The following is a 14,064-nucleotide window of genomic DNA, read 5'->3' on the forward strand; positions in this document are numbered from 1 at the left end:
ACTCTTTCATCGAGCGACCGTTTAACCGGCTATTAAATTAAGTAAGGATTTCGCGTTAACGGGTCCAGTTTTTTCTTTATTCAACTAATAATTTATTTTCTCAAATGTACTCACCAAATATCCACATTCATCTATGTTACCTTTTTTTCATAGCTTTTTTTTTCGATCACAACACCTAGAGAAACCACATATTTTATTCATATTTAGGTGCTCCCGCTTGCTTCATTCAACAGTATTTTTAATATGCTCAAAATCTGGCAGGATCGCCAAATGTGCAGTGTAGTCTGACTGTAGGCAAGCAGGAGCCATGTGCACTTCCAACACCTTATGCCATTTGATGGTTCACTGCATGTGGCTATCGACACATTGCCTGATTGCGTTGATTGCTAATAATGCGACTGTCAGGTATGGTTCGCATTGAGCCTACTTCGATGGTTTCAAAGAAATTCAGTATTTGTTTTGTATAGTAAATGGCAAGTGCTATTTCGCTGCCACACAATAATCATCTCCGATTTTCAATTTGAAAGTAATAATTAAACATAGGGCTTCCAATTTTACCGGGAATCATCTTCCCGGGAACCCGGAACAGCTTCCCGGGTATCCCGGGAAGTGACTATTAATGCTTCAATCATCAGAAATGTATTCAAAATTATTATCAAAAATATATTTTGGAGCTTAGATTATTTCGCCAACAGTTTTGAAAAAATTCTTTCTGCTAATATGCATGCTCATTGCTGAAAAATATCACAAAAGAAAGACACAACAAAACAGTTTGAGCTGAATAAGTTAATTTTTAAGCTGTAAAAGACATTTTTTTTTTAAAAAAGCGCTCTATCAGCGTTTATGTTTGTTGGAGAAATTTGCCTTTTTTGCTAAATTTATTAGTTTTCAATAGGATGCATCAAAATATTGCTAAGGCATGTTCTATGCTCTCATCTTCACCTCTCACTACTCACTTCACTCCTCATTTTTACAGTGAGAAGTGAGAAATGAGGAATGAGAATTAAAACGACTCTCTTCTTACTCCAGATTTCTCACTTTTCAAATGATCTCTTCGGCCAAATGACCTATTCTGCCAAATGTCCTCTTCGGCCAAATGACCCTTTCGGTCTAATGACCCTTCCGGCCAAATGACCATTTCGATAAAACCACCCTTTCGGCCAAACGGCCCTTTCACCAAAAGACTTTCGGCCAGATGGGTTTCGGCCTAATGGTTTGTTCGGCCTAGTGGCATTGACCAAATTGTTTTCGGCCGAATGGGTTTCGACCAAACGACCCTCCGCTGAACGGCTCATACAGCAAATATTTGCTGAGAATGAAAGTACAACGTGCTTACTTTCAGTGCATATAGCCTCGTACAATTATACAATTGTTGAAAATTCGGTTCAACATTATTCTATCTTGATAATCTATCTTGATAACGAAACAATTATATGTCTTTGGCTAGAAGTTCGTTAGCTTGAAGCTTTTCGTTAAGAGAATGGAGAGCAAACATTAGTAAAATATAACTTATCGGTATTTTAGACTAATATTTGTATCAAATTAAAAAAAAACAATGCAAATAACATTTTCCGGGAAATTCGGGAAACTATTGCACATGTCACGGGAATCGGGAATCCCGGGAAATTTCATCCTTCCCGGAAATGGAAGTCCTAATTAAACATCTTCTGTCAATGAAAATTAAAATATCAGCACTGATCAGACATACTACATCGTTATCTCGTGGCATGATTGATATTTAGTTTTATAAAATAACATAATGACAATTGTGCATAAACATTGCCTTGCCATAACAAAAATTTAGTAATGCATCATATCACAGAACATTACAATCCAACTTCAGCTCAGCGCACAATAAGCGCTACCAAGATCTGAAGCACGCCTATCCGTCATGTTCGATGAAGCAGCAGTAAATGAACCATGCGGCACAATTTTATTCTGAGGGAATATATTTCAGTTTTCCACGAATCATCTCACGAAATATTACACAGGCGGAAACTTATACAGCTAGCACGGTGAGTTTTCAACTTTCCATTTACTACAGTAATTTAAAAACAACAACAATTCCACGATTTTTTTTATTTAGCAGTAGTTCAGATGAACCAATGCACTATAGAATTTAAAGTATAGCAATGATTTTCTTGTCAGCCGGTATGGTGTGTAAAGTATTAAGTACGCTTGATTTGTTCTTACTTCCCCTGGGCAAGAATTTGTTTGTCTTTCTTTGCTTTCTCATCTGATACTGGTTGGCCAACTCATCTATTCCAAGTATGTAACAACACAAGATGACCTTCGGCTTCACCTTGCTCTTCTATTCAAATTATGCAACAACACCATGATGGCCTTGGGCTTTACCCGATCCATCTATTATGTTTTGGAATAAACTTATCAGAGCGCAATGCCTGGCTGAGATTTAATTATCAATTTAACCATCGTAAACATTAAAAAAACGTTCACATAATCTTTAGCTTTCAAATCTTTAAATTTTGTTCAGACTTGGTTAATTTAGGGCACAAATTTAGCCCACCAGCGACAAAAAAAGCTTTCCTTTACAACAACAGTTTCGCCCTTTTGAAATGTTAAGAATTCTTCTTATTGGCATTACATCCCCCACTGGGATATTGCCGCCTCGCAATTTGGTGTTCACTGTTTATGTTGCACTTGCACAGTAACTGCGAGGTTTTTGAGCCTAGTACCATTTTCAAATCCGAAAGTTTCCTAGATCATACCGGGAATCAATCCCGACCACCTTCAGCATGGCCAATCAAGTAATATATGAGTTAAGTAAGTGAGTAAATAATCAAGTCAGAGTATCGATATCAGAATGAATAACAATCAGGAGTATCTTCAAATACAATCAAACAACCCGTCTTGTATAGTTGGTAATTAAATATATTTAACATAGTCCTAAATCGTCTTTTCCTAACAGAGAAAAAATGTACAATTAAAAAATAGAGTCGGCAAAGAGAAAAAGAAAGCTCACATAAGACGATAATTAACTCTTATCACTAGTATCGATACGGTTCCACATCTGTCCTAGGCCTAACAATTCGGTTTTGTATGTGACTTCGCTCAACGATCAATCCCCTGCACTTGTTCCGACGACGACCCTACAGGTCCTTCTTGTCTGCCGCTGTCACTGCGGTGTCGGCCACCACCGGCGCCGTTCGACTTTCCTCCACCTCCAGTGGTTTGCAGTCCGCTCGGTTGTTGTTGACCTCGCCGTTTCGCCGGCCGCCGCCGGACGACTTCCGCAGGTAGCTCCTGACGTAGAACGTGCTGAACATGTAGATGAAAATGCCGGCATTCAGCGTCAGCAGGGCCGCGATCGATTTCGGGTAGCTACAGCTCGGCTGGAACTGCACTTGCAGCGTGTGATAGAACACGATTATGAACTGGATCTGTGAGAACGAAGAAGGGAAAAGTAATTTAGGCGGACGGTCGATGGGTGCGAAGTCAGTAGTGAAAGACGGGTTCTTACAATCTGCATCACGGTGAGGTAGCGCTTCCACCACAGGTACTGCTGCACTTTGGGTCCCATCGCAGCCAGCATGTAGTACGCGTACATGCAGACGTGGATGAACGAGTTGATAACGCCCAGCAGGGTTCCATGCCCGCCTGAAAACGACACGAAAAACAAGTTTGAAATCTACTTCCTGATGGTACATTCTGGAAACTATTTCCAATTTGCTTTAGTCTGTAGCCGCTAGTTGGGGAACTAGTTTTACTTCCGCAATGAAGAGATCAAGCACCGATATTATTTTCATATGGTTTCAAAACCAGATTGGCAACGATACAGTAATATTCCAACGGTAAAGAAATATTCCAGAGATCAACAATTCGTACATCTGCAACACCATAACTTAGGCATTATCGTCTTTTTATGCTAATACGATTAATAAAGGAAGCGATACCTTTGAAAATATTGTCAAATATCCTCAAATATCCAAAAACTTCTTTTTTCAAATGACGTTACCAATCATTTGGGAATTGAAATGAAATAATAATATCTTCGGTAATTATGATTATGCTTCAATACAATTTTCTGTACTGTAACACTAGTAGCTCTAACTTTGGTATTATTTCTTCATGATTTCCGCCTGGAGACATATCAAAGCAAAAGCAAGGAATACTGTTTCAAATATTTCAGCATAGCGTCTTCACCCTGCAAAAACCGGATCCAAGAGCCGCTTGTTTGGATTTAAGCTTTTAGTTATGCGAAAATCAAAAATCCGGTTTGTATATTAAATGCGATTCTCCGAAACGAGGACCGAATGTGAACTTTGTCTTAATGCGACAAGTTGGTTCTCCAAATTGAGTAATTTAGCATGAATTATGCGAGAATTGAGCAAATTTATACGAGCCTACATAAATTCCGAGCATTAGAAAGTGATGGATAATTCGACAAAGGGCAGTCGATTACTGTACCAAAGTCGAGCGATTTTCCAGGAAGAAAATATTAATGCAAAGCCTTGTAAAAGCAGTTATTCGACAAAATTTGAGCGATAATCGCTCCTAATTTTACTCTTTTTAGGTGAAGACGAGTATTAATCACAACTTGCATTTTCTTTTCGACAATTCTCTTTCCACTAGTGTTAAAATTTGTTCATAAATTTTCACATTTGAACTTTCACTTCTCCTAGCCATTTCAAGAGGTGCAAAAAATCCATGTTGAAGATTTTCATCCCGATCGATTCTGCTTTTGGTACCAGATTAGAGAACCGGTTGTGTATTATTAACCGCACACAAACCGGCGTTTGTCAGATTTTCTAACGATTCGGTATAGGATCCTTTGGAAATCTTATCAGAAATGGAAATATGCGAAATTGATTGAACTGTATACCTCACAGTATTGCAAAAGACCTTGCATTACAAATGTTGGTATGTTCTTACACATAACTGTGGGAGGTTGTTCACAAATAGCGTAACGCTGTAGAGGGAGGGAGTTGGTCAGACCGATCGTTTCGATTCATACAATAAAATAAATCTTTCATACAAAAAGTGTTACGACGGGGAGGAAGGAAGCCTAAAATTGACAAATTCATTGTTACGTTATTTGTGAACGAACCCTAAGAAAATCTAAGACCCGGCAGTGTTATATGTACTCCCAAAATAAGCACTTAGTTGTCTCCCTCCTACGCAAAAATGTATCACAAATGCTCACGAAGAGTTTGACTTTCTCATTAGGGGATGTCCGTTAAGCAAAGTTGATAGTCTGTGTCATGTAAATGTGTCTACCAAAGATATACATCCACTGCATGATGATTGAGTCGTATTTGGAAGATCTGGACAATTGGTCAAATTTGGCTTGTTTTATAGAGGGATATCGAGCAAATTATGTGAATTGGTCAACTGTTTTTGGATCGTTATGTTTAGGCAAATTACGAACGCTGTACAATCACACAAACTAGTCAAGTTGAAAGAAATTGAAAAGATAACCGTAGTACACCAAATAAAAAAACATATTCAGAAAAATTCAATACAAATCGCAAAACAAAGTTAAATTGCATAAATTTAAAAAAAAATTGACGAACTGGAAGAATCTTTCCTATCCGTTAACTGAAGGTACAGTCAAGACAAGGCATGTCCGACTAAAGGATGTCAACAGTTCAGTTGCCTCCAGTGGGACTACTCGCCAAAATAAGTCACTCAGCCGAGTCCATGGGAATTCATTTTTTCGGATATTTTATTAAACCGGATTCAGGCCGATCGGACAAATCTCGCTTAACTTTTCAAAAGGACCTAAGTAACATTTTTTTCATGAATTAATTTGAATAGCGCAATCAACAGAACAACATGAAAGCTATTGATTGCTGTATTCAAATTAATTCATGAAAAAAATTTTACTTAGGACCTTCTGAAAAGTTAAGCGAGATTTGTCCGATCGGCCTGAATCCGCTTCCTGATTGAAAACCATGAAAAAAGAGCCCTCGAATGACTGGTTTTGGTGCTAAAACTAAAATGTCCCCTTCCACAGGTTCCCCGGGGACATCCCAGCGACTCCAGGATTTATTTATTCAATTGGTTTTTCATTCTTGACACATTAGAAGCCTTCTGGAATAAAATCATAGTGGACGATCTATCAAAAAGCGAGATTCAAATGAAGTTGTTGCCTGACCCCTTTGCTAAGTATCGATCGGAACCGATTATAAAGAAATGGCCATATCGCACTTGATTCTGGTCCGATTCCAAGTCTCAATATCTGGTTCCAATCAGTAAGAGCCCTACTTCATTTGTGGTTACTAATATTATTCAATTTTTAACCACAACTTCTCCTAATATCCACCTTAAATTTACGGTTTTGAACCTACCTCCGAAAAACCCGGAATCCGGTGGCAAAAGTCGGTTCCATGGACATACCTTCAAACTGCATTAATTTTCTAGTTCAGGCATGCCTGAATTGTCAAAATCGGATGATAACTAAGGTAGTTGCAACACATCTAATTTTACCCAAAATTTGCCTATCCTAATTATTTGGTCCATCCCCTGTACAAGAAAGATTGCAAACATTGGACAATATGAGAAAAATAATAAATTACGAAAATTTAATAAAACGAGCTGAGAATATCAATAGGCCTTCCTTTTTTAAAATTTTGATTTTCAAATCAAAAGTTTTTTTTTGAATTTTACGATTGCTTAGTTTGTGATGTTTTGAAATTGAAGTAGATTAATATTAAATTTGTGGAGGTTACGCAATTTTGTTCAAATATTTTTAGATTTTCGAAAATTTAAAATTGTATTATGCAGATTTTTTTATTTTAAATTTTCTATTGTCGGATATTGCGTTTTATTTATTTATATTTTTAGAATTGTGAGCTCCTGGATTCTAGGACGTTTTTTGTAAGGTTCGATTACTGGATTTTTTGGAAATACATATTTGTCAACTTCGTAGATTATCCTGTCGCAAACTGCGAAGCCTAGCGACTTGCAGTTCCATGTTCCAAGCTTCCAATCGTGATCCTTTATTCGTCGCCTAGGTCGTTGCCGATTGTATTGAGTCTTATTATCTTCTATGCCGTTAGTAATGGTTGTTTTTAAAGGCGCCTTATTGGGCCTGCGCAAACCTCCTGTCTCGTCGGAGGGCCGTCGTGTCAGGGCTGTTTAGCGTCCCACCTAACACCAGGACTTGGGACTAGTCATCAACACGTCGAAGACGAAGTACATGATCGGTGGTGACGAAATCGAGATGGTTGAAGAATTCGTGTACTTGGGCTCACTGGTGACCGCCGATAACGATACCAGCAGAGAAATTCGAAGACGCATAGTGGCTGTAAATCATACGTACTTTGGACTCCGCAAGACGCTCCGATCGAATAGAGTTCGTCGCCGTACCAAACTGACTATCTACAAAACGCTTATTAGACCGGTAGTTCTCTACGGACACGAGACCTGGACAATGCTCGTGGAGGACCAACGCGCACTGGGAGTTTTCGAAAGGAAAGTGTTGCGTACCATCTATGGTGGGGTGCAGATGGCGGATGGTACGTGGAGGAGGCGAATGAACCATGAGTTGCATCAGCTGTTGGGAGAACCATCCATCGTTCACACCGCGAAAATCGGACGACTGCGGTGGGCCGGGCACGTAGCCAGAATGTCGGACAGTAACCCGGTGAAAATGGTTCTCGACAACTATCCGATGTGAACAAGAAGGCGCGGTAGGTGCACAGCGGGCAAGGTGGATCGATCAGGTGGAGGACGATTTGCGGACCCTCCGCAGACTGCGTGGTTGGCGAAGTGCAGCCATGGACCGAGCTGAATGGAGAAGACTTTTATGTGCAGCACAGGCCACTCCGGCCACACAGGCCACTTAGTCTGATAATAAATAAATAAACAAATAATTGTCAATCTGGTATTCAAAAATGTCGATCCCAGAATTTTTAAATTTTCGGATTTTCGCATTTAAAACTTCAGGGTTTGGATTTGGGAATTTCAAATTCTAAAGTTTTTGGAATGTGACTTTTAGGATTTTGGATTTGGTTTAAATAAATTTAAAGTTTTGGTGATTTGCGAAATCATTCGACTTTGGGATACGGGAAATGACAGCTTCGGCAGGTTTTGTTCTATTGTTATCGGGGGGGTTCAAATTTAATGAAATTTGACCACAATATTCTTTGATATGCAAAGAATGTTAAGGCCAAATTTAAGCATAATTAGTTATAGAAAACCCCCCTGACAATAATTGGACAAAACCTGCTGAAGCCGTTGATTTCCATACATTATTTTTGTAATTATTTTTTTTAGTTTGAAATTTTAAAATTTTTGTATTTTTCAATTTTCTTGCATTTTTAAATTACAAAGTTTTTGAATGTCACATTTTTTTTTGTTTTTTTTTTATATTTCTGGATTTAAAAAAAACACACACACACATTTTGCTTGGGTTTCAAATTTCATTCCAACCGTCTAAGATGAGTTAAGTAACCTACATTTAATTCTACCAATTATTTCAATATCTTTGCATATACGTATTTCGACCACAACTGTGTGGTCGTCTTCAGTGTCTCGTACTTGACTCGACTTACTCTCGTCGAGTCAAGTACGAGATACTGAAGACGACCACACAGATGTGGTCGAAATACGTATCTGCAAAGATTCGAAACAATTGGTGGAATTAAATGGAGGTTACTTAACTCGTCTTAGGCGTTTGAATACATTCCACTAAAAAGAGCCTAAAATATTTTTTCCTTAAAATTTAATGTTTTGTGATTTTTTGATTTTTCGGTTTTCAGATTTTGCAAATAAAAAACGGAAGTTCAAAAGTTCTACAATTCTTGAATTGAAAAATCCCAAAATTCAAAAGTTTAGAAATGCAAAAATCAAAACATCGTCAAATCCTGATTTCCATTTACAAAAACTCTTAAACCAAACAAATTTAAATTCAGCTAATCTTGGAATTTCATTAAATTCATAAATCCAAGAAATAAAAAAACAAAATATATAAAAATTCAAAAATTTTAAACTTAAAGAAATCCAAAAATAAAAATTCTATATGCTTCTTAGAATTCAAAATTCAAAAATTTAAGGAGGCAAAAATCCAAAAATCTCAAACTTTTAAATGGTTAAAATAAAAAATTTGAGAATTCCATAAACTAAAGTTTTAAAAACTTCTAAAAGAATTTAAACGTCTACAAACAAAACAAAACCTTAATCTTAAGATTTGGGAATATCGATCAATGCAATTTTGAAAATCCAAACTGGAAAAATTCAGATACCCTAAAATTTAAAAATCCTTAAATAAAAAAATCCAAATTGCAAAACTCATAACGCCACAAAAATCTTAAAATTAAAAATCCAAAAATCAAATTTTTTTAATAAGTTATCAATCCTGAGATTTAAAAACTTGGAAATTAAAAAATTTTAAAATCCAGAGTTGCAAAAAACTTGAAAGCGAGTACACAATATTTATAAATTTTCTTCTTCTAATTGGCATTACATCCCCCACTGGGACATTGCCGCCTTGCAGCTTAGTATTCATTCACTTCCGCATTTGTTGCGAAGTTTCTTAGCAAAGTTGCCATTCTTGCATTCGTATATCAGGAGGCTAACACGATGATACTTTTATGTCCAGGGAAGACGAGAAAATTTCCCAGACCGGACCGAGAACCCAGCAACCTTCAGCATGTTCTTGATTTGTAGCCTCGCATCTTACCGCACGACTAAGGAAGACCACTATTTTTATTTATTTATGTAGGGGAAATGACAGCTTTGGCAGGTTTTGTTCTATTATTGTCAGGGGGGTTTCTATAACTAATTATGCTCAAGTTTGCCTAAACATTCTTTGCATATCATAGGATCATAATCCGGCTGTACGGATTTTATAACTAAATATTTAATTTAAAGCAGACCGATGGACCAGGCCACTACTGTAAATAGTTCAATACGCATCTTGAGAAGCGATTCCTTTGATTTTTTATTCTGCTGATCTTGCTCTGTTAATTGTAATTTGCAATTATACAGTCACTTTCGGTGCAATTATATCCGGTATGCAACAAAATGGCGCCTGAAACTTTGCGTTTTCTGGGTGATGATTTGTTTTTTTTTTTTTTTTTTGTTTGTTCTATTTCAATTTCAGAGCATATTTTCCATTTCAACGACAAGAAAGCTTACTGTCAAGTATAAGATCAGGATAAGATTTATAAAAGTATTCACTTAAACCCCCTTTAATTTGGTGATATCTCACGAAGTGGACGGAAATCGGTGCTGTACGGATTTCGGTCCCCCACGGTATACGAGAATGGCAAAAAATCAAAGGTTCCTAAATTTAAGAATTCAAAAATCTAAAAATTCCGAAATCCTTAAATCTGAAACCCGATGAATTCGAGAAACTTAAAAATTAGGGCTTTTGAAATTGTAAACATTTTGGATTTTAAAATTTCTGCTTTTTTTTTTTCATTTTTGAATGTATGCATTTTGGATCAAAAGAACTATGAATTAATCAAAAGTGTAAAATTTAGTCCCACTTTATTTTTTTTAGTTCGAATGTTTAGATAATATTGTTTGATACAGTCCCATTCCGATTTTGGCAACACCCGTTTTTGTCTACCCCCGAAATTGGCAACACCCGTTTTTGGCAACATTTTCTTCCCGATTTTGGCAACAACTTCGAAAACATTTTTTTATGACTTTTTTGAGTCAAAATCATTTCATTAAAATGAAATTGGATAAACAAAACCAAAAGTGAATGTAATTAAGGTTTATATGCATATTGTGGGCTCTGTACGCATAGTGGGCACTTCCGCTGAAATAATGAACCGCCACTTGTGTCACCGCTCATTTCAAACAATTTTTTGTGAAACTTTTCTGTTCTTCTTATTCACGTTTTCTATGTTCCTATTCACATTACCCTAGTCTAACCAGCCCACCGTAGAATGTCGTATTTTTTGGCATTTTCAACCCCGATTTTGTTGTCGGCAAGCTTAATCACACCGTTGTACATAGCTCAACACTAATTAAGTAAAGCCCGCTTGATGTACACATTGCAGCCGATACTGCATGTGTGATCCAGGAGAACACAAACCCTGGAAGGATCAATAGCTAGTGATTAGCACATCCGATAATCTGAATCTGCTATAATAATAGCAATCTAGTCGTTTTCATCTGTGTGGTTTTATTATTATTTATTAAACCTAAGGCCGGCGTGACCTGTGCAGTACATAAGAGTCATCTCCATTCAGAACAGTTCATGAATGTATGTCACCAGTCAGTCTATGGAGAGACCGTAAATCGTCTTCCACCTGATCGATCCACCTTGCTCGCTATGCACCTCGCCTTCTTGTGCCTGACCGATCGTTGTCGTGAACCATTTATCATCGGGTTATTATTCGACATTCTGACTACGTACCCGACCCACCGTAGTCTTCCTATTTCCGCGCTGTGAACGATGGCTGGTTCTCCTAACAACTGATGCAGCCCGTGGTTTATTCGTCTTCTTCACGTACCTTCCAGCATCTGTAGCCCACCATAGAAAGTATGCAGTACTTTCCTTTTCAAAACTTCAAGTGCGCGTTGGTCTTGCAAGAGCATCGTCCAAATCTCATGTCCGTTATTACCGTTCCGATGAACGTTTTGTAGAGAGTCAGTTTGGTACGGCGGCGAACACTATTCGATCGGAGAGTTTTGTGGAATCCAAAGTACGTACGATTTCCTGCCATGAACGTCTTCAAATTTATCTGTAGGTATCGTTATCGATACCCCACCAGTAAGCCCAAAATACACGAATTCTTCAACCACCCCGATTTCATCATACAAACTCGTGGTGGATGGCTAACGTTGCCCTTTTTTGCGCCTCGTCATATCATGTACTTCGTCTTCGATGTGTTGATGACTAGTCCGATCCGCTTTGCTTCCCTCTTTAGCTTGATGTAAGCTTTTTTCATCTTCTCAAAGTTACGCGGCATAATATCAATGTCGTCGATGAAACCAAATAGCAGAACGGACTTCGTGAAAACCGTACCACGCGTGTTAATCCCTACTCTTCATATTACTTCCTCCAACGTGTCACTTGTGGTAAAGTTGGTAATTAGTGCATTGAATCTTGAAGAACGATGACCTGCAGCGAGCATCAGATTGACAGAGGTGGCGTGTCGCTAATGATCTTCTGGCCTCCACTTGGCCACTCTGTCACTCGCAGTACAAGGCGCACGAGAAGTGTACATCGTGCTCATGGTCCTGAAATATTCCTTGGTTGAGGACCATTTTTGCTAATTCGTGCTATGTCGCCGAGAATCGTGAACAGAACTTTACTCTTAATCACATCGATCACAAAAGTATGCCTCCACCAATGTCCATGATATAAACATTCGGAAATTTGCGTTTTATTTCATCAAACTTTTGTCCAACATTTTTCATTTCATCATGATCTCTGTATGTAAAAGTCCTCTCTGTTCAGGTCGGTCCACAGTTGTATTTAGCCAATCGCTTATTCTTCGCAAATCGTCCTGTACCTGATCAATCCATTTTGATCGTAGCGCATTTAACCATCTTGTATCCGTTGGATCGCTATTTGATTTATAAAGTGAATTATGATAACAATAAACATGATTGCTCGACAATCTAAATTTATATGAAACGTCAAGATAGATTAGAAACGTCAGAAAGGATATGTCTTTTAGCACTTCTTTTTTCGTAAGGACGTGGCCGACGCTAATGTTAATTTAATTTATTATCATAGTTTTTATTATGAAACTGGCTAATTAGTCTTATTATCGTTTGATTTCCATTCTTAAGCTCTTTCCAATCCTGTTTTGTACTACAATCTCTGAGATATAAATAATATCGCAAAAATGTGTATTATAATGCATGTGTATTATTTAAACATACTCCACATACTTTGTAGTACATAATCTTAGTATATAACTTCAATCATGCAAACAAAAAAAAAAATGAAATTTTGTATGAATTTTTTTCCCGTTTTTGGCAACATCCCCATTTTGGCAACATAAAAATCAGGGGTGGCATTGTGCATCTCGATTCAAACGTACGAATGTTTGACATTACGGGTTTTGATTCGATCTCGAAAACGACTTATCGTTCGAGTATGCTCGAGGAGGTACAAGAATAACGAGATGTTTTAGCATTATGGAGACTCGATAGCACACTGAAAAACGACTCAAGTCGAATGAAAAACACTCGTCACCTTTATAGCTTTCGAATGTTGTTCGAGAGTCATTTCTTGCTAAAAGTTTTTATTTATATTTGTTATTATTTCTCTACGGGAAGAGAATAAATGTTTCATTATTGTATCTTGAAGGAAAGAATGTCATTAGTTTATCTACTACCCGAAATCCGCGTAGAAACGACTTTAATTTAAATCTTTTTTTTTTCAGTTTTCACGTATTTCTTGACGATTTCGATTACCCGCGCGAAAAATCTATGGGGAAAATCTGCATGAAAACGTGTATGTATATTCCAAAATCTACGTAAAAACAGTTGAGTTAGATAAAAAAAACGCGCAAGAGATGACCCAAGTGTATTTAGCTAAAACACATGGAAACATCAAAGTAATTTATTTTCGAAGCCTTCTTTGGCTTTAAATTATTTTGCTAAAAATTGGATCTGGGCATAAACTCGAATAAACATAAAATTTATAATTTGTGTCGTAACAATATCTCAATTTACAAAACATATCGTATCGGATAATGTTGCTCAATAAATAATATTGCTTTGTATAGTCACTGAGCACAATTTGCTTGTTTATAAATTAACTGCCAATTTTACATATGCCAGTGTATTGGTAAATTATTCACAAATATCAATCATCGAGCCCTCCCACGTGAGTAAATTCGTTTGCGCATGGTTTCACTCATTTGCCAAAAAAAACGTTTCGATCCAAAAAACGTTCATTCAATCGTTCATGAGTTTTGAGATTTTGAGTTTTTCTCAACTTTGCTGTATTCTTGTGAGTTGTGAAATTTGAGAGCCTTAGATTGGGTTATGGTTTATTTGCTTGCTGTTTTTGGGTATGGTTTTTTTCTTATTTTAAAATTTTCAAATTTTTATATTGTTTTTTTTTTCTTATGTTTCAACAACTTTAAGCTTTTTGGATTTTTTGGTTTGACCATTATCATT

At 37.1% G+C, this 14,064-nt stretch overlaps 1 protein-coding gene across 2 annotated transcripts in view; it reads right to left on the reverse strand.

Moving 5' to 3' along the window:
* Positions 1-2,853: 2,853 nt before the first annotated feature.
* The window catches only part of LOC134225679 (elongation of very long chain fatty acids protein 7), a 368,124-nt gene continuing 356,913 nt past the window's right edge, over positions 2,854-14,064 (reverse strand). For both annotated transcript variants that reach the window (XM_062705950.1, XM_062705949.1), the window contains 2 exons: positions 3,482-3,618; positions 2,854-3,401 (listed from right to left, as the gene is read on the reverse strand). In XM_062705950.1, the coding sequence (XP_062561934.1) occupies positions 3,111-3,401; positions 3,482-3,618 (428 nt within the window). In that variant the 3' untranslated portion in view covers positions 2,854-3,110. The remainder of the gene's footprint in view (positions 3,402-3,481; positions 3,619-14,064) is intronic.

Source organism: Armigeres subalbatus, chromosome 3 (genome assembly GCF_024139115.2).
Source record: "Armigeres subalbatus isolate Guangzhou_Male chromosome 3, GZ_Asu_2, whole genome shotgun sequence".
Lineage (NCBI taxonomy): Eukaryota > Metazoa > Arthropoda > Insecta > Diptera > Culicidae > Armigeres > Armigeres subalbatus.